This window comes from Macaca thibetana, chromosome 20, assembly GCF_024542745.1.
Source record: "Macaca thibetana thibetana isolate TM-01 chromosome 20, ASM2454274v1, whole genome shotgun sequence".
NCBI lineage: Eukaryota > Metazoa > Chordata > Mammalia > Primates > Cercopithecidae > Macaca > Macaca thibetana.
This window is the reverse complement of record NC_065597.1, coordinates 66753345-66773876: the sequence shown is the minus strand read 5'-3', so window position 1 is coordinate 66773876 and position 20532 is coordinate 66753345. Positions and strand designations below refer to the sequence as shown.

Genomic DNA, 20532 nt, shown 5'->3' with positions numbered 1-20532 from the left:
ATAAGTTTTAGAAACACCAAGTAGGCTCCCTGGCTAGTTGCAGGGCCTATATTGCCACCTGCTCTACTGGGCACTTACGCCTATACCCTGCTTTCCTCCCCCTGAATTCCATTTGTGATGTCATAACACAGAACTGCTACCCCCCAGAGAACACCTCCCAACCGCTATAGAAGTTAGGTAGACCACTTCAGCACCCGAATCTCACTCCTGAGATAACAGATCAGAATAAGCAAGATTCCAATTGGCTGGCTTTGATATTTTCTGTCACTTCACAAAGATTTATCAATCCTCCCCCAAAAAGCTGGCAGGGGGCAGGGGTTGGGAACACAATAAAACCCTGGTGTGTTGAAACTGAGTCCATGTCCTGCCACCAGGTGGTGCCTTGTCCATGAAGATCCAGCACAGCCTCTGAGCCACAGGTGTCTCCACTCAGCCCCCCAGATCCTTCCACTAGTGACAGCCTAGTGATCAAAACTACAGCTCTGTTATTACGGCAGACACGCACGGGCCAATGCCTGGTCTCTGGGTGGCTCGCATGGCGCCCTACAGCCCATCTCACCCCACCCCCATCAGTTCACCATGAACTCCCTCTGGCTTCTGCATGATCCTCTCTTCACCTCTCATCTCCTCTCCCCACACTGAACTCATTTAAATGTATGACTTAAAACAGAGGTAAATGAGAAAGCAGAGATCTTTATATAATGTTTACTAATATAACCTTAAAGATACACATAAATTTAAAGATATAAAGTTTACTGATACATATAGTTTCTTGATTTATAGCCCCAAATACACTTCAGAAGTCTGGTTAGACATGTCAGTATAGTTTATCTCCATCCATCACCAGCATAAGGAGTCCAACCTGAAAACCTGACTCACCTTCGAGCCCAAGCCTGTGGTTCCCAGCCATCTCTGCATGGCTCTGCAGTGGCGTCTGCTGGGGGATGGGGGAGTTCTCTCACCCACATCAGAGTGACTGCATAGAATCTCTAGGAGCTCTACCTCAGCATTCTTTTTTATTTTTTAAAGCATCCCACAAAAGCCTTGTCTTCAGGACCAGAAACATATTCAAGCAACCTCAATTTAGATAAGGCAGTCCAGCAAGAGAAAGAGGATATTAATGGAAAAACTGGTGAAATCCTGAAAGAATGGGTTTGGTTAACAGTAACACACCAATGTCAGTTCCTTGGCTGTGACAAACTCACACTGGTGATATAAATTGTCAGTGGGGGGCACACAGGAGCTCTGTCGTAACTTTGCAACTTTTCTGTACATCTAGAATTACTCCAAAATTAAAAGCTAATTTTTAAAAGGCAAAGTAGAACGCCCTCTCAGCCTAAGAAGCAGGAGGAATCTCAGGCACTTAGGACCCTGAGGCAGGAAGATCCCTTTAGCCTGGGCAACACAGTGAGACCCTGTCTTTTTAAAAAAGGATTAACCGGAAACAATGTGTATCAACTAGTTTGTTTATAAGATACGCAATTTGGGCCAGGCATGGTGGCTCACGCCTGTAATCCCAGCACTTTCGGAGGCTGAGGCCGGCGGATCACCTGAGGCCAGAAGTTTGAGACCAGCCTGGCCAACATGGCAAAACCCCATCTCTACTAAAAATACAAAACTTAGCCAGACGTGATGGCTCATGCCTGTAATCCCAGCTACTACTCGGGAGGCTGAGGCAGGAGAATCACTTGAACCCGGGAGGCAGAGGTTGCAGTGAACCAAGATTGCGCCATTGCACTCCAACCTGGGCGACAGAGTAAGACTCTGTCTCAAAAAAAAAAAAAAATCAGTTGGGTGTAGTGGTACACACCTGTAATCCCAACCACTTGGGAGGTTGAGGTGGGAGGTAAAGGCTGCAGTGAGCCTTTACCTATTAAGACCTATTACCTATTTAAGACCCTGTCTCTTAAATAGGCTATTAAAAAAACAGAAAGGGAAAAATGTTAGCATTATGTACCTATACAGAGCATGGCTTAAATTCTCAAGCAATTCAAGGCAGACAAAAAAGCAGTTTGGGAGCTGAAACACAAAACACTTTCCACACAGATGCCAGGAGACAACTGGACAGGAGAATTGCTCAGGACACCTGCCGCCAGTCTGGGGAGCTTGCATCTATGTGGGGGCAGGAAGGGGAGAGAAAATACTGACCACATGAGAAGGAACTACCATCTGCTTAAGTATTTCATCAATCAGTAACTCCAATGAGCCCCTATTATGTGCCAGGCCTTGTACAATTCTCAGGTAATCGTCACCGGCCCCAGGGTAAGGTAGGGCAGAATATCCTATGTCACCAGACCAGGGTCACAGCTGGACTAGCACAGGCACTGCCACAAGAGGACCTAGGCAAGAAGAATGGAAAAGTCCTAATCAAACAGGCATGACACTCCAAGGCGGCTGAAGTTCTTTGACTACATATGCTTTTAAATATGGATATTCCCAAAATAACGTGGATTCCTGTAGGACTGCTACTACGCCATACTATACTGACTTGATTAAACTTTTCTTGATTAAACTTTGAGATAACTGTGGATTCACATACAGTCTTAAGAAATAATATAGTCAGCCGGGCACAGTGGCACATGTCTGTGTGCACTTTGGGAGGCCAAGGTGGGCAGATCACGAGGTCAGGAGATCGAAACCATCCTGGCTAACACGGTGAAACCCTGTCTCTACTAAAAATACAAAAAATTAGTCGGGCGTGGTGGCGGACGCCTGTAGTTCCAGCTACTCGGGAGGCTGAGACACGAGAATGGCATGAACCCAGGAGGCACAGCCTGCAGAAAGTGGAGATCGCACCACTGCACTGAGCCTGGGCAACAGAGCGAGACTCTGTCTCAAAAAAAAAAAAAAAAAAAAAAAAAGAAACAATACAGTCAGCAGTCTTCCACATCTGTGGATTCAACAAACTGCATATCAAAAATACTCGGGGGGCCGGGTGCGGTGACTCACGCCTGTAATCCCAGCATTTTGGGAGGCCGAGGTGGGTGGATCATGAGGTCAAGAGATCAAGACCGGCTGGGCTCGGTGGCTCAAGCCTGTAATCCCAGCACTTTGGGAGGCCGAGGCAGGCGGATCACGAGGTCAGGAGATCGAGACCAATCTGGCTAACACGGTGAAACCCCGTCTCTACTAAAAGTACAAAAACTGGCCGGGCGCGGTGGCTCACGCCTGTAATCCCAGCACTTTGGAAGGCTGAGGCGGGCGGATCACAAGGTCAGGAGATCGAGACCATGGTGAAACCCCGTCTCTACTAAAAATAGAAAAAAATTAGCCGGGCGCAGTGGCGGGCGCCTGTAGTCCCAGCTACTCAGGAGGCTGAGGCCGGAGAATGGCGTGAACCCGGGAGGCGGAGCTTGCAGTGAGCTGAGATTGCGCCACTGCACTCCAGCCTGGGCGACAGAGCGAGACTCCGTCTCAAAAAAAAAAAAAAAAACAAAAAAAAACAAAAACTTAGCCAGGCGTGGTGGTGGTTGTCACCTGTAGTCCCAGCTACTTGGGAGGGTGAGGCAGGAGAATGGCGTGAACCCATGAAGCGGAGTTTGCAGTGACCCAAGATCCTGCCACTGCACTCCAGCCTGGGCAACAGAGCAAGACTCCGTCTCAAAAAAAAAAAAAAAAAAAAAAAAAAAGAGAGACCAAGACCATCCTGGCTAACACAGTGAAACCCCGTCTCTACTAAAAATACAAAAAATTAGCTGGGCGTGGTGGTGGGCGCCTGTAGTCCCAGCTACTTGGGAGGCTGAGGCAGAAGAATGGCCAAAACCCGGGAGGTGGAGCTTGCAGTGAGCTGAGATCAAGCCACTGCACTCCAGCCTGGGCGACAGAGCAAGACTCCGTCTCAAAAAAAAAAAAAAAAAAAAATTGGGGGGAGAGAGTCTGTACTAAACATGTACAGATTTTTTTTTCCTTGTCATTATTCCCAAAACAACAGTCTACCAACTATTTACATAGCATTTTACACTGTATTAGATATTATAAGCAACCTAGAGATAATTTAAACTATACAGGAAGATGTGTGATTATATGCAAATACCACACTGTTTTGTATGAGGAAGATTTGAGCATCTGTGGATTTTGATACCTGAGAGGGTACTGGAACCAGTTCCCCCATTAACACCATGGGACAGAGAGAGATCATATACCCTTTTCCTAGTTTCCCCTTACAGCATCACTTTGCAAAACTACCCTGCAGTATCAACAACCAGGGTCCTGATGTAACCCACCAACCCAATGAAGATTTCTCCACATTTACACGTATTTAGTTCTCTGCAATTTTATTTTGTGTGTAGATTTTTGTGTCCGCCACCCCCACAGTTAAGATCCTGAACAGTTCCAACACCACAAGGATCCCTCCAGTGGCCCTGTTATGACCACCCACCCCGGCGTGCATGCTCCCCCATCATCCCTGGCAACCCTCGTATGTTCTGCATCTCTGGGATCTTGTCACTTCACCAATGCTATATAAATGGACACAGTGTGGAATAAGTTGCTCCTTTTTACTGTTATGTAGGATATCATGGCAGGGATGGACGCCCATTTGACCATTCACTTGCTGACATCTGGGTCCTTTCCAGATAGAGGAAATTTACAAATAAAGCTGCTATGAAAATATTTGACTGGTCCTGGTTTCATGTTTATTTCTACTTTTGAGTTCTGAAAGAAGAAAACACAAGCAAGCAAATGTTAGCTAGCAACAATGCAGACACGAATAAGGAGAAAGCAACTGGCCTTCCCTGAGTGCTAACATGAAGGAAACCATGAATGTTTCGCCTCCAAGCATTCTCAATATAATGTTCATATGTACATATTATGTACATTGTGCATGCACTTTTTCTCATGAAGGAAAACACACATATACTATTCATATTACGTGGGTAAGTATAATAACTCCAAACATTGTCATGATTTATCAACCACTCCCCTAATGAAAACTGTTTCCGGCCAGGCGTGATGGCTCATGTCTGTAATCCCAGCACTTTGGGAGGCCGAGACGGGCGGATCACGAGGTCAGGAGATCGAGACCATCCTGGCTAATATGGTGAAACCCCGACTCTACTAAAAATATAAAAAATTAGGTGGGCGTGGTGACGGCCACCTGTAGTCCCAGCTACTCGGGAGGCTTAGGCAGGAGAATGGCGTGAACCCAGGAGGCGGAGCTTACAGTGAGCTGAGATTGCGCCACTGCACTCCAGCCTGGGCGACAGAGCGAGACTCCATCTTTAAAAAAAAAAAAAAAAAAGACTTTCCAGGCTGGGTCCAGTGGCTCACACCTGTAATCAATCCCAGCAGCACTTTGGGAGACCAAGCCAGGCAGATCACATAAGGTCAGGAGTTCAAGACCAGCCTGGCCAGCATGGTGAAACCCCATCTCTACTAAAAACACATAACAGCCAGGCATTGTGACGCATGCCTGTAATCCCAGCTACTTGGGAGGTTGAGGCATGAGAATCGCTTGAATCAGGGAGGCAGAGGTTGCAGTGAGCTGAGATCACGCCAATGCACTCCAGTCTGGGTGACAGCAAGACTGTCTCCAAAAAAAAGGACTGTTTTCATCCAGGTTTTTTCTTTATTTTATTTTTGCTACTCCAAATGATGCTCTCACAAACTACCTGTGCTGTGGCTCCCATCCTGCTGCCTATCTACGCATCCTATAGCCAGGTCACCTGTCTACGCATCCTATAACCAGGTCATATACACATCTGGTCTCTGCAAGTGGCTAACCATGCTTTGTCCAATGACAAATGTCAACACATTTATCCAAGAACCAGAACACCGCCAAATGCTCTGGCCAGCTCCAGCGCAGAACCAGCCTCCAGCACAGTGTTGAGGAGAACTCTTCAGCTTCTGGAACACAGCAAGAGGCAAAAGGTGTACTAGGAACGTCCAAGAAGCTGAACGCCACCATCAGGGCTGCTGATCAGACTGAAGGGCAGGGGTTACCGTGGGACCAGGCAACCCAGGGCAGGAGGTGGGGCAGTTAGAACAATGACCCCCTGGCATCAGGAAGGGAGAGGTGAGAGCCTGTGAACTCCCAAGGCACCCACAGAAACAGGGACGATGGTGGCTGCCAAAAAATACGGAGTTACCACACTCCCTAAGAAGCTCCTGACAGCCATCTTCTGGACATTCCGGGGAGTGGGAAAGATCAGAGGCTGTGGAGTGAGTTCAATCCCCTCTGCAAGGCCTCTCCTAGGTGAAGCTCGAGCTGGCTTCAGGTAGGGTCCTGGAATATTTAGCCGGATATGGTGGCGCACACCTGTAATCCAAGCTACTCGGGAGGCTGAGGCAGAAGAATTGCTTATATCTATGTATCTATACACTGTATATATTCCAGGTAATCAAGTGGGGGTGAAGATCATAATAGGATACAATAAAGTCAGGAATAGCAGGAAAGAATTCTCTCTCCTCCCACCCCAGGACCCTTCTTCTCGTCCAGCACTCAGAGACTCGAGGTTCACCACCCCTTCTAGTCACTGGTTGGAAAGTGGTAGGTGCTGGCCAGGCCACACTGCCCTTGTTTGCCAACAAGCTGCTGCCACACTCACAAAGACCACCCTGCCCATGGGGCCATGAGGACCCCCCCAAATACTTCCCAGCCCTCATGCCCTCTGTGCCTGACTGAGCACCTGAAACCTCTTGGAAGGAGCCAATTCCAGAACATGATCCTAAGTGGGAAAATTCAACTATGCTCAAAAATAATGCTGAAAGCGCCTTTCTAAGCTGTTCCCATTAGCTAGGATTTCACGCATCGCCTTAAGTGTGGACATACCCTACATATCCTTCAGCCTGCAGTTAACAACTCTTAACAAAAACGACACTTGATTCTGTAGCCTAATAATATGCTACTTTTCCAGGCAGGAAGGGCCTGAGGGGTAAAGGCACGTATCTCCGGCTGCAGAGCCCACCCACTTCTCGCAGGTCAACCAACATGTTCAGTAACTTGTATGTGCCACAAGCATGGCTGGGTCCAGGGTTCGGTAGCGAACTGGGCAGACACACCCCCTGGTCTCCTGGGGCTCACTAATAAGTCGGAGGCAAGTCCCTTGGTGATCACTGCAATAGAGGGCAAATGGCACACAGTGACAGCCACAGGGCTGGTTCATGTCCCTTAGTCATGAAGGAGGAGACAACTGGATGGCAAGCAGAGTGGAAGGAGCCTGCCAGCCAGAGATGGAGAAGTACCTTTCAGGTAGAGCAAACCGCAACAGGAACAGGAACAGGGCAGTGGGAAGGGGATGGGTGGCAAGTGGAAGGTGGGCAGGGCCAAGGCTGTGGAGGGCCTTGAAGGCCATGATAAGGATTCTTAACTTTACTCTAAAATGTTCCCTCCCAGCAGGTGTTCCACCCAATGAACAAGAAGCCATCTGTGTCCTTCGGAGGTACTGGGACACCCGGGGTGACTAGGATGCCCAGTGGAGAGCTCTGTCGGACCGGAGACAGCCCCAGCATGGGAATCTTGGCGCCAGCCCTCGCCAAATATCACAGCAGTAGGGTTTGTCCCACCCTTATCACATGCTAGGGGTCTCCCTACAAGCTCCTCTGTTGTTCTGCAGGACTGTGAGGATCTGAACACCCACACCTCAACCCAGCCTGTCAAAACAGATCCCTGTGTACTCTAAAACAGGGCCCTCCTAAATAACTCTGAATCCCTCTGGTCTTATTAACAATTTTTGGCTTATGGCTTATTTATTTCTGAGACAGAGTCTCGCTCTGTTGGGCAGGCTGGAGTGCAGTGGTGCCACCATGGGTCACTGCAGCCTCGACCTCCCAGGCTCAAGCAATCCTCCCACCTCAACCTCCCGAGTAGCTGGGACTACAGGTGCACATGACCACACTCAGCTAGTTTCTGTATTTTTTGTAGAGACTGGGTCTCACTATGTTGTCCAGGCTGGTCTTTAACTCCCGGCCTCAAGCAATCTCCCAGCTCGGCCTCCAAAGTGTTGGGGTTACAGACATGAGACACCACGTCCAGCCACTTTGTGATTTTATACACTCCAGTTATTTGGAGTGCATAAAACTATGCACCCTCATTAGGCTGGCTGGAAAGCCACCTCCAGGGGACAGTCCTATCCTACTAAGCTAGGTTGCCTTCAGTCCTGTGCCTTTTCAGCCACTGTGGGCCCTGAGGTCAGCTACCCACCTAGCTTTAAGGCAGTGGAGCCTGAGTGTTCAAAGTGGACCTACTATATTAACATCTGACGGTTTGCTCTATATGCTGAAATAATCCTGATGTAAATTAGCTATATGAAAACCAAGCCCCAAAGAAGGCCACATATAATATGTGATCCTTAAATAAAACTATTTGTTTGGAGCTTTCAGTTTAGCTTCATTATGTAAAATCATCTGTTCCCTAGAGATCATCCTAACTACCAAAAATGCCTGTCCAAACACTGATGATTGGTTTCAATGCTGTGTTGCGCACCAAGAGGGGTTTAAAATACAGCACAAGTAAAGAGCTTATAATTATGCCTGTTCTGCTTCTATACATGTATGGTTTGTTCCACAAAATAAACAGGATTATCTGCTCAACTGTGCAGCACAATGCAAGTGCTGTTGGAAGGCAGTCGCAGCTCGCGTGGCCAGAACCAAGCTGCACAGACGCGGTAGGGCAAGCGATGCCACCACCTGGATGGGGATCTGTGACACATAAGAGCCAAAGGATTAACACCGAGAATGCAGGGTCCCAATGCCATGAGAAACACAAAGGACTAACCAACAGGCTCCACTTCCCTCATCACCATGGGATACCACTCTTCCTCTGCCAGATTAATGGTGAAAAGCAATGGAGATGCTCACTGGTAATGAAGGTCTAGCATATGGGTAGTGTCAAATGGCTGGCAGGAATACACTTTTCTAGAGTCAAATTGTCCTTCCCAAAGGCAGTATGTATCAAACCAAAATGCCGATTGTCCTTTCACTCATTTTGAAATGTTACCACAAAAACCCATTCCCCAAGAAACTGAGCACTCATGCCCAGGGATAAACACAAACAGTGCTTCCTGCAGAGGCACAACTTTAAATTAAACATAAGTTTAAGTTTTTACAGGAAAACATTTTGGTTTTTAAAATTTCAATTCTCTATTACATTTATTTTATTGCTTATTCTACAATAATTCGGTTTTAAAAACTATAAGGTGCAGGGGAGGCAGTATCCAGGAGTTCAAGACCAGCCTGGGCAAACATAGGGAGACCCCCGTCTCTAAAATTAAAAAACAATCAAAAAAGAATGAATTGGGACCATATCCATAATACATCAAGTATATAATGGTAGTTCCCTCTGAGGAACAGAATCTCTCCTTCTTGCCTTTTTGCTTGCATGTTTGAATGTTTCTGGGGATACGTATTACTCTTAAAACAAAAGCAAAAATACACACGGCAACAGAGGTGCAAAAAACAGCACAGCCAAAATACTGGCTGAGGCTTGACACCCCTTTGGCAGCTGAGAGAGGGGGTGCAACAGCTGCCACCTGGAGTCAGGAGGGGGCCAGAGTCCTGGAACAAAGGAATTGCCTGGGCTATTTGTGGCCCGGAAGGTCCGTTTACACCTTGGCAACTAACTAGTAGCTTCCCCTCTTAAATGTCTGTTTTTCCCCAAAAATTATTTGAAAAGACAAGCCAGTTTGGAGACTGGGGATGAGGTCACAGGTAGAAAAGAGATTTTTATACAAACTCTTGGTTGTACTAATTTAAGTCCTTTAAAACTAGTCAAACATAACCAACTTCAAACAGGCTCCTTTATTTGAATAAAACCACAAACGGGAACAACCTAGTAAAGAAAGAAAACTATTTTTTTTTCTTTTGTACCATGTCACAGGCTGCCAGTCTACTCTAGGCCACCAGAGACACAGACCACCATTCAGGTTTTTATCTCCTTTAGAAGGGACCACTGTAGACTTTTATGGAACACCTGCAATTCAAGGGCTGTCATATCTTTTGAAAACCCAGTCAAACGGATTTTGAAAAGTTCTTGACGGCTGGACACGGTGGCTGGACACGGTGGCTCACGCCTATAATCCCAGCACTTGGGATGTTGTGGGGGGCACATGAATGGCATTAGGAGTTCTGAGATCAGCCTGGCCAATATGGTGAAACCTCATCTCTACTAAAAATACAAAAATTAGCCAGGTGGGCCGGGCACAGTGGCTCACACCTATAATCCCAACACTTTGGGAGGCCGAGGCAGGTGGATCACCCGAGGTCAGGAGTTCAAGACCAGCCTGACCAAGAAGATGAAACCCCATCTCTACTAAAAATACAGAAATTAGCTGGGTGTGGTGGTGGGCGCCTGTAATCCCAGCTACTCAGGAGGCTTGAGATAGGAGAATTGCTTGAACCTGGGAGGCGGAGGTTGCAGTGAGCCGAGATTCTGCCATTGCACTCCAGCCTGGGCAACAAGAGCGAAATTCCGTCTTAAAATAGCCAGGTGTGGTGGTGCACGCCTGTAATCCCAGCTACTTAGGAGGCTGAGGCACAAGAATCATTTGTACCTGGGAGCCAAGACCACACCACTGTACTCCAGCTTGGGCAACACAGCAAGACACTGTCTCAAACAAACAAACAAACAAACAAACAATGTTCCTGGGAAGACTAGTTGTCCAGAGAGTAGCAAAGCAAATCTTGTTTTATTTGTTCATGGGGTAGTAGGAATTTGGGGAACAGTTCAACCTATAAACCAACAGACACCTTGAACATTTTTGTGCACTACTGATGTACTGTGAATGCTAGCTGTTCGTAAGAGGTAAAATCATTGAGACTGGGGACATACCATGCCCACAGACTGGGAGACAGCACAGTAAAGATGTTCTCTCCAAATTAATCTATACATTTAAACAGTCCAATTAAAAAGCAGGATTTAATAGCTATGGACAAGCTAATTTTAATATTTATATGGAACAATAAAAGATTGAGTAGGTAAAACAATTCTGAGTAACACAGATTCGCCAGGTGTGGTGGCTCATAAACTATAATCCCAGCACTTTGGGAAGCCAAGGCAAGAAGACTGCTTGAGGCCAGGAGTCAGAAACCAACCTGGGCAACATAGCGAGACCCTATTTCCAAAAATTAAAATTAAAACTAAAAAACAACAGCACAGACTGAGGAATCACATTACCCGTATGAAGCTTCCATAATCAAGATAGCACTGCTGGCAAAGGAACAGACAGAGGAGAATGGAAGAAATAGATCCCATTTGATTTTTGACAAAGGTACAAAAGCAATTCAAAGGAAAAAGTCTCTAACAAAAGTCATGGAACCATGGAACAACTGGGCTCTATAGCCCCTCCCCCACAAGACACTCAACCTAAACCTCACACCTTAAATAAAAAGTAGCTCACAATGAAATAGAAAACTATAAGACTGTAAGAAAATACAGGAAAACATCTATCATGATGGGTGGGGCAAATATTTGGACATTTGCTCCAGAAAGAAGCTGTTAAGAGAATACACACAAGCTACAGACCAGGAGAAAATATTTGCAAATCGTGTATCTTACGAAGACTCGAATCTCAAATATATAAAGAGTTCACAAACCTCAACAGCTGGACACAACCCAACTAAAAAGTTAGAACACCTGAACTGACAGTCTGAAGAGCACACAGGCATGGCAAATGCACACCTCCAGCAGTCTGGTCACTGGCCTGTACCCCAGCCCTACAGGCCAGCAGATGAGGAGGCGGCCTCCACAAAGCCACTCACACTCCACCACTCAACCATCTGCCAGCACACAGAAGGCTCCACCCACAGAGCAAACAGCAGCAGGGTTTCCCACAACGCCGACGTCTGGGCATATAAACTCAATTTCTTAATATAACTGTATAACAAAATGTGGCAACATTTAGCAGAGCTGTATAACGATGAATCCGTATTTTCCAAATGGCCAATGAATGCAACCGGAAAAAATCCACTGAAAGTGCATGACAGACCAATGAACTTAATGTAACAGGGGTAATTAACCTCCATTAATCTACCACTTGTTTTGCTGTAGTATCAAATAGCCACAAAGGCTACCAAAGCATTCCTCCTGTTTTTTTCAGTGTATCTCTGTAAGACTGGGTTTTCTTCATATCTTAATTAAAATTACACTGCACCTGACTGAACGCAGAAGCAGGTAAGGAGTCTTCTATTAAGACAGACAGTAAAGAAATTTACAAAAACGTAAAGCAATGCCATTCCTCTCAACAGACTTTTGGAAAATAATTATTTTTTCTACAACATCACCATGTGCTGGTTTATTGTTTTTCCACAGCGCTGCCCCCCTCAACCACCCCACCACACACACAGAGGGTCTCACTCTATCACCCAGGCTGAAGTACAGTGGCGCCATCTTGGCTCACTGCAACCTCCACCTCCCAGGTTCAAGTGACTATCCCACATTGGTCTCCTGATTAGCTGGACTACAAGCATGCACCACCACACCCAGCTAATTTTTGTATTTTTAGTAGAGACTGGGTTTCACCATGTTGCCCAGGCTGGTCTCGAACTCCTGGCCTCAAGTGATCCACCCACCTCGGCCTCCCAAAATACGGGGATTACAGGTGTGCGTCTATTGTTTTTCAATCAATAAATATTTAAGGTTGGCTTTAATTTCTATATGGTAAATAACAGTAGCTATAACCCACCCACCAAAAGCTCTTTAACAGGTGAAGTCTTTTAGGACTTTGACAGGATCCTGTCACCAAAAGCTTGGCTATTCCAGAGGTGGGGCTGCCTGGTGGGTTTGTGCCAAGCTGCCTCAGCTAGGTGGGCATGCCATGCCCTTCCCTGCACAGCTCCCACTTTTGAGACCCTCAGTGTGCAATTTAGAAGGTAGGAGTAAAGTAGGTGCCACATGCCCTTACGCCTAGGGGTTTCTCTGCCTCCCAGGTCTTTAGGCTCCATGACTGCCCTGGAGGCTTGGACATGGTGAGAGGCACTCTGGAGTGCAGCACAGCCTCGCTCCCCACTCCCACCACCATCTCTTGAAGACTGCATGGCCTGCAGACGTCGGTCAGCTCTGGCACCAGACCCAGATGCTAATCGAGCTCCCACTGCTGTGTCCAGTAAAATCCCACTAATAAATCCCTGCATCCCTTTCCCACAGTTCTGCTCCCCTGATGGAACCCTCAACTGACCTTGATTCCTCCCTCCCACCAGCCCAGGCTGGAGTACGAGTGGCACCATCTCAGCTCACTGCAGCTTCAACTTCCTGGGCTCAAACAATCCTCCCACCTCAGCCTCCGGAGTAGTTGGAACTACAAGCACGTGCCATCATGCCTGACTAATTTTTGGTATTTTTTGTAGAGACGAGTTTTCACCATGTTGCCCAGGCTGGTCTCAAATCCCCAGGCTCAAACTATCCACCAACCTCAGCTCCCCAAAGTGCTGGGATTACAGGTATGAGCTGCCACACCTGGACCTCAGTTGACTCGGTAAGTGAAGCATATTCCTAACTACAAAAAAAGTTCAAATCCCTTTAAAAATACTGACTAAAGCCTATTACAGATGACACAATCCTAAGAACTTGCACATCTCTTTGCCAAATCATGGTGAAGTTCCACACGATGGAATATTATTCGGCAAGAAAAAGGAACGACCACTGGCTACAATGTGGATGAACCTTGAGGATATTAAGCTAAGTAAAAGCAGCCAAAAACAAGGCTGGACAAAACAGCGAAATCCCGTCTCTACAAAAAAATTAGCCGGGCATGGTTGCGTGTGCCTGTGGTTCCAGCTACTTGGGAGGCTGAGATGGGAGAGGATGCCTTGGGCCCAGGAGTTTAAGGCTGCAGTGAGCTATGATCAAACCACGGCACTCCAGCCTGGGTGACAAGATCTTGTCTCCAAAGGGAGGGGAAGCTTACAGTCTATGAAATGTCTAGAACAGGCAAATCCATAGATTACTGGTGACTGCTAATGGGTACAAGGTTTCCTTTTGTGGTTATAAAAATGTGCTCGAATTGATTGCTGATAGTCACACAATTGTGAATACTAAAAACCACTGAACCCACTTTAAAATGGGTGAATTGTGGTATGTGAATTATCTCTCAATGAAGTTATTTTAAAAATCATGATTGTTAGCGAATTTTATCAAAAAGCATAGATGCAAATCTAATCCTTTACAATTGTTACCAAATCAGGTAAAATTTAAGTTAACTGGCATTTAACATCGTGGCACATTCCACTCGGATTGAAACTAAAACATAAAAATGCAATGCAACTGATTATTGGGTACTATGTAGGGAGAAACACTACTGTTCAAGGCATTGAAAATGCCCGGGGCACAGTCCCTGAACTTTACAACCTCAAAGTCTAGTGAAGAAAAGCAAAGTAACACAACACAATGTGGCAATTCCAATACAATGGACATGCCCAGGACAGCCGGTGCTTCTATTTTCATCCACCCAGAAGCCTTGCCACTGCCATCCTTACCTCCAATTCCCTGAGCTCAAGTCCTAACCCTACTTTAAGGCCCACCACAACACCACCTCTTCACCGTGCCTTCCTGCTCTTGGGGTGCAATCTCGCTCTTCAATTTCCAGGCCCCCACCTGGCTCACCTCTGGGCATTCATCATCTTCTGCCCTCATTATTTGCTCATATGACCTATCTGAACCATGCTGGCTTTCCTTAGGCAGACACCTTATCACTTCATCTCTGCTTCCCCTCCAAGCCCCTAGGGCCTGAAGCAGTGATTACCAGCAAGGATGTCCTAAGCTGAGCTTGGGGAAGTTCCTTCTAAGAAGTTATTACATGAAAATGGTTGGCTTTCCATATTCTAAACCATCCTGGTCAAGGAGGTCTAAGGGTTGCTATCCCCTAGAATAGCAAAGGAAAATCCCCACTCACAGGCTCTGTCTAAACAGCAGTGCTGTCCCACCAAACACAGAAGCCAGGAGCTACATGTTGCAACCGAGCACTTGAAACATGGCTGTTGTGACAGAGGAACTGGTATTATTATCTTATTCAATTTAATTTTATTTAAATAGCCACATGTACTTATTGAGCACATGAAATATGGCCATGGAGACCAAAAAATCAAATATTTATGTATTTAATTTAATCAACCACATGTGGCTAGTGGCTGCCACAGTGGACAGCAAAGGTCTAGAAATAATTTTATCACTCAGAGCCTTGGTTTCTAGGCTTGTAGAGTAGGGGCCACAACAGACACTTTCTGCTCTAAAAAAAAAATATGGGACCCAGTGCTCCCTGGTAAACACTCAAGATTAAAACAGTATTTTAAGAAAAATAAGCCGGGCGCGGTGGCTCACGCCTGTAATCCCAGCACTTTGGGAGGCCGAGACGGGCGGATCACGAGGTCAGGAGAGCGAGACCATCCTGGCTAACACAGTGAAACCCCGTCTCTACTAAAAAAATACAAAAAACTAGCCGGGCGAGGTGGCGGGCGCCTGTAGTCCCAGCTACTCGGGAGGCTGAGGCGGGAGAATGGCGTAAACCCGGGAGACGGAGCTTGCAGTGAGCTGAGATCTGGCCACTGCACTCCAGCCTGGGCGACAGAGCGAGACTCCGTCTCAAAAAAAAAAAAGAAAAAGAAAAAGAAAAGCCCTTTTAACAAGTATAGGACTTAAAATTAGATTTTAAATAACAGCTTCTGATTTCCAAATGAAATACTGATCATTAACAGTAAATGCAGATGTGTGGTGCTAACGTGTTCTTCCTCTCTCCAGATCCCTTACCCATAGGCAATTAACCCCAACTTGAGAACACTGAAGACTTTGATCACTCGGGCTGGGACAGAGCTTTCAGCAGCACATTTCCCACAGGACTGGGCACTGACAGAGACAACAATCTCAGTTACCACCCCAGCCCTGCCTGCCATGAACATGGCACTGCTAAGTGTCCAAGATTCAGAAGCTATGTGCCCGGGTGCCCTGCATTCTGAAGCTCAACCAGTCACCTGGAGGGCCACGTCCTACTGGCGAGGGACCCAAGGGTCACCTGGCTTACATGCATGTCTTCCCCAGGCACTGACCAGCACATGACAGTGGTCTGAGCAGGCACTCAGTGTCATTTGTTTCTGTGCACACCGTCACTCCTGAGGCCAGAACTTGGATCTCCTGTCTTACTTTTCCCAAGAGAACCACATGTACAATTAGTGACCAGTAAGCATTCAAGCTAATATTTGTGCACAGACTAAAAAAACTGATCTGATGCAACGTCCAAAGAACTCACAGCTCTCGTGCATTGTGTGAGCAGCAGGCACGTGCAGAAACCTAAGATCAAAAAGCCACCTTTCTTTCCGCTTTCTTCAATCAGTGACTTAACAGGCAAGACTTAAAGTCAAACCAAGTAAGGATTTCTGTATTTAAAACTGTAGTCTTGCCACTGTTTTTTTTACTGCTACAGTCACTTTACAAACTAAATAGTTTCCAAAGTTGCCTATGAAGATGTACATAATATATATACACGTGTGTGTATATATATATACATATTTAATCTTTAAAATCTACTGTCAGGGAAAGAGGCCCACATGGAAAATATTCAAAATACGCCACAGAAACAATAAATACCACACAGCTAACTACAAGTTAATGAAACAAGGAGACTGGCCTCTTAAGTCACCTAATTTCTTTCAACCTCTGCTCAGTAAAGGAATCCTGAGCCTCTAGTAGCCCTGACCCAGTTTTCCTCCCACCTTGTGAAAGCTGCCGTCTTAAAGAAACTAGGTGATTTAGGCAACAGGAAGGACACCACCCCAGCTGGCCAGGGCTTCAAGAGAACACAGCCTGGGGAGCAGGGGGCTCACCCACCTGGGTCTGAGCCAGCCAGGTTCATGTGATGAGCTCTGTGGGCTTGGAGAGAGCGCCTGGATATCCTATTTGCTCATCTGTAAATGCAGAGGGTTTGTGGGCATGAGGATGACTGAGGACCTGAACCCATGAGGCTATACTTAAGTCTAAAATGCTGTAATATCTAATTCTGCACATCTAGAGACCTGGGTATGCTGAGATGCTGTGCACCTGCACCCTGAGCCCTGGGAGACAAGACTCAGGCCTTTTCACATTTAAATCTCTCCATACACTCAGAGACACATACAGCCCAGGATGGTTTGCTTTAGGAATGATTCATTCAGCTCAGGATCTCATTAAAACTTGTTACTGAACACCTGATTCACAAAGGAAGAAATCTACCAACGTGCATTATTTTGCTTCATCTCTTTTTATGCCACCAAATGCCACCTGCAGTGGATCAGTGGCCCTGGCCTATTCAGGCAGTGGGTTACTTTCTATATTCAAAGCATGTGGTGAACCACACCACAACCTTCAGACTGGGAAGCCCAACTGCAGTTCATGACTTCTGGGTGATGAGGTAGGAAAATGAATGAAAGCAGTAGAGTGTTTAAATCAAAAAGTAGACCCCCATCTATACAAAAAAGAAAAAAAACCTGGCCGTGGGTGGAGTGCCTGCAGTCCCAGTCACTAGGGAGGCTGAGGTGGGAGGACTGCCTGAGCCCCAGGAGTTTGAGGCTACAGTTAACGGTGATCGCGCTACTGCACTCCAGCCTGGGCAAGAAGGAGACCCTGTCTCCAAAAAAATAGTAATGATTAAAATTTAATTATTAAAAATCAGTAACCGCTACTTTATGACCAACAGTGCGTACTGGTTAAGGTGAAGCCAGACCACGGGTTCCAATCCCAGCTCTGCCACTTGCTCTGGGTGAACCAGGTAAGTTGACACACCTTGTTCTTTCACAGCTCTGAAGGTCGAAGTCTGAAATGGGTCTCACTGGGCTAAAACCAAGGTGCTGGCCAGGGCTCAATCCTTCTGGAGGCTCTGGGGGAAAAGTTTCCCTGCTGCTTCCAGGTCCTAGAGCCGCCCCATTCCTGGGCTCTCCCTTGCCCCTGTCTTCTCAGGTCCCCTCACTCTGTCGCTGATGACTGTGAGTACACCAGGCCCACCTGCGGCACGCCGGCCCATCTCCTCACTAGGGATCCTGAATTCAATCACGTCTGCAAAATCCCATCTGCAGGTTTCAGCAATTAGGACATGGGCACCTTTGGGGGACGGGGGCATCATTCTGCCAACCACAAACCCTAAACCTCCAGTCAGAGTCTGGCAGTTCCCAAACTCACCCTGCTATTCCTAAACCCCTCCTGCCTGTGACCACACTCGCCTCCTTTTTTTTGGTTTTGTTTTAAGCTGGAGTCTCACTCTTGTCACCCAGGCTAGAGTGCAGTGGCAACAATCTTGGCTCACTGCAACCTCCATTTCCTGGGTTCAAGCGATTCTCCTGCCTCAGCCCCCCAAGTAGCTGGGATTACAGGCGTGTGCCACCATGCCAGGTATTTTTTGTATTTTTAGTAGAGACGAGGTTTCACCATGTTGGTCAGGCTGGTCTTGAACCCTTGACCTGGTAATCTGCCTGCCTCGGCCTCCCAAAGTGCTGGGATTACAGGCGTGAGCCACTACACCTGGCCTCACCTCCTCTTTTCACACTCAGCTGTGTCGCCTTCTTTGTGAGGCCTCACCCGAGGCTCCCCCTCCCCGCAGTAAGCCAGTCCTGTCTCTCCTATACCACCACAGCTGCTTTGCCAAAGCCCTCCCCTGCACACGTGTTCAGGGTACCTTCACTTTCTGAGGCAGTCCCATCGGGGACAGAGCTGGGACCATAACCCAGCAGCCAGCCCAGTTCCTGCCAGTCAGGAGACGTATGATGAACGAAAGCCTACACCAGCCTCTGTGGACACCACAGGACACCAAGGACACCCCTTCTGCCACTAAGTGAAGTCTGAGCTACGATCCAAGGGGAAACCAAGACAGTAAGAAACGGGGCTTGGGGAGAAGACAGGTGCCCCATGCAGTGCCACTCAAAGCAGAGGCTTTGAACAGGTGCCCCTGGGAACCTAAAGGAAATGGAGATTGAGTCTTAGATGGCTTTTTAAGAAATCTGCTGCAACATCCAAACATGTGTTCAGTGGGCTGGCTCATCTCTCTAAACAGAGCATGAGGCAGCTTGGGTGTTCTCAAACTCATCACATGAGGCGTGACTGCATTCAGGTCACAGGCAATCGGACCACATTACAGCCTGTGAGATTTTAGGATTACCCTGTTAACCATAACTCAAAGTCAAATCCAGAAGCTATTTTTTGCAATGGAAGACAATTTAGCTATAAGTTTATAGGATACATTCTTGAAGTTTTCTACAGAGATGAAGACTTGCCAAAAACTTCACTAAATATGAAAGTATGTATTCACTTGAAGTTTTCATAGTTTAATAACAGTAATTGTGGGCCATGTGGGGTGGCTCACGTCCATAACCCCAGCACTTTGGGAAGCCGAGGCGGGTGGATCACGAGGTCAGGAGATCGAGACCATCCTGGCTAACACGGTGAAACCCCGTCTCTACTAAAAATACAAAAAAAACTAGCCGGGCATGGTGGCGGGCGCCTGTAGTTCCAGCTACTGGGGAGGCTGAGGCAGGAGAAAGGCATGAACCCAGGAGGCGGAGGTTGCAGTGAGCTGAGATCGTGCCACTGTACTCCAGCCTGACAAACAGAGCGAGACTCCATCTCAAAAAATAAAAAAATAAAAAAACAGTAACAGCAATTGCTGTTTCACACATTTTGCTCAGCTACCACAGGGTGAATGACAGTGATATGGGGACCAGTCACTCTACTTATCACCTATACCCACTTTCTATGAATCTGCAGTTTCTGCAATTCTTTTATTTCTTCCCATGTATGCTTGTTCTAACAATAACTGCTGAAATGTAGTTTTACATTTGTTGTATTTAATAAAGTGGAGTTTCTCTTTCTGTATGGCTGTTTTTCCACTTCTTAAATAATCTGTTTGCCTTTCATTTCTACATGATGGACAGTATTGGGGCCAGTCACTGTCTCGCCCCAGGCTAGAGTGCAGTGATGCAATCATAGCTCACTGTGGCCTTGACCTCCAAGGCTCAAGTGATCCTCCCACCTCGGCCTCTCAAAGTGCTGGGATTCCAGGCATGAGCCACCACGCCCAGGTTCACAAGCATGTTTTAAAATAGCAATTGCATGGCCAGGCGCAGTGGCTCACACCTATAATCCCAGGCACTTTGGGAGGCCAAAGCAGGCAGATCACAAGGTCAGGCCTGGCCAAAATGGGGAAACCCTGTCTCTTACTAAAATACAAAAAATTAGCCGGGCATGGTGGCAGCGCCTGTAGTCCCAGCTACTCGGGAGGCTGAGGCAGGGGAATCGCTTGAACCTGGGAGGAGGAGGTTGCAGTGAGCCGAGATTGTGCCACCGCACTCCAGCCTGGCAACAGAGCGAGATTCCTTCTCAAAAAAAAAAAAAAAAAAAAAAAAAAGCCGGGTGCGGTGGCTCACGCCTGTAATCCCAGTACTTTTGGAGGCCAAAGTGGGCAGATCATGAGGTCAGCAGATTGAGACCATCCTGGCTACCACAGTGAAACCCTCTCTCTTCAGTAGAGAGATTTATTTTCACTAGAGAGATTATTCGTATTTATTTTCAGCAAATACAAAAAAGTTAGCTGGGCGTGGCGTGGCGTGGCGCGCCTGTAGTCCCAGCTGCTCGGGAGGCAGGAGAATGGT

General features: G+C 47.0%; 2 protein-coding genes across 3 annotated transcripts in view; both read right to left on the bottom strand.

The window, feature by feature from the left end:
- The window catches only part of TMEM114 (transmembrane protein 114), a 996508-nt gene that overhangs the window by 369714 nt on the left and 606262 nt on the right, over positions 1–20532 (bottom strand). The gene's annotated exons all lie outside the window — the stretch shown is intronic.
- USP7 (ubiquitin specific peptidase 7) overlaps positions 1–20532 on the bottom strand; it is a 72323-nt gene that overhangs the window by 43921 nt on the left and 7870 nt on the right. The window contains exon 1 of one of the 2 annotated variants that reach the window (XM_050774230.1): positions 880–1366. The exons of the other annotated variant lie outside the window; for it this stretch is intronic. Within the exon in view, the coding sequence (XP_050630187.1) occupies positions 880–910 (31 nt within the window). The 5' untranslated portion in view covers positions 911–1366. Of the gene's footprint in view, positions 1–879; positions 1367–20532 lie in introns of those variants that run through there. 2 annotated transcript variants of the gene reach the window in all.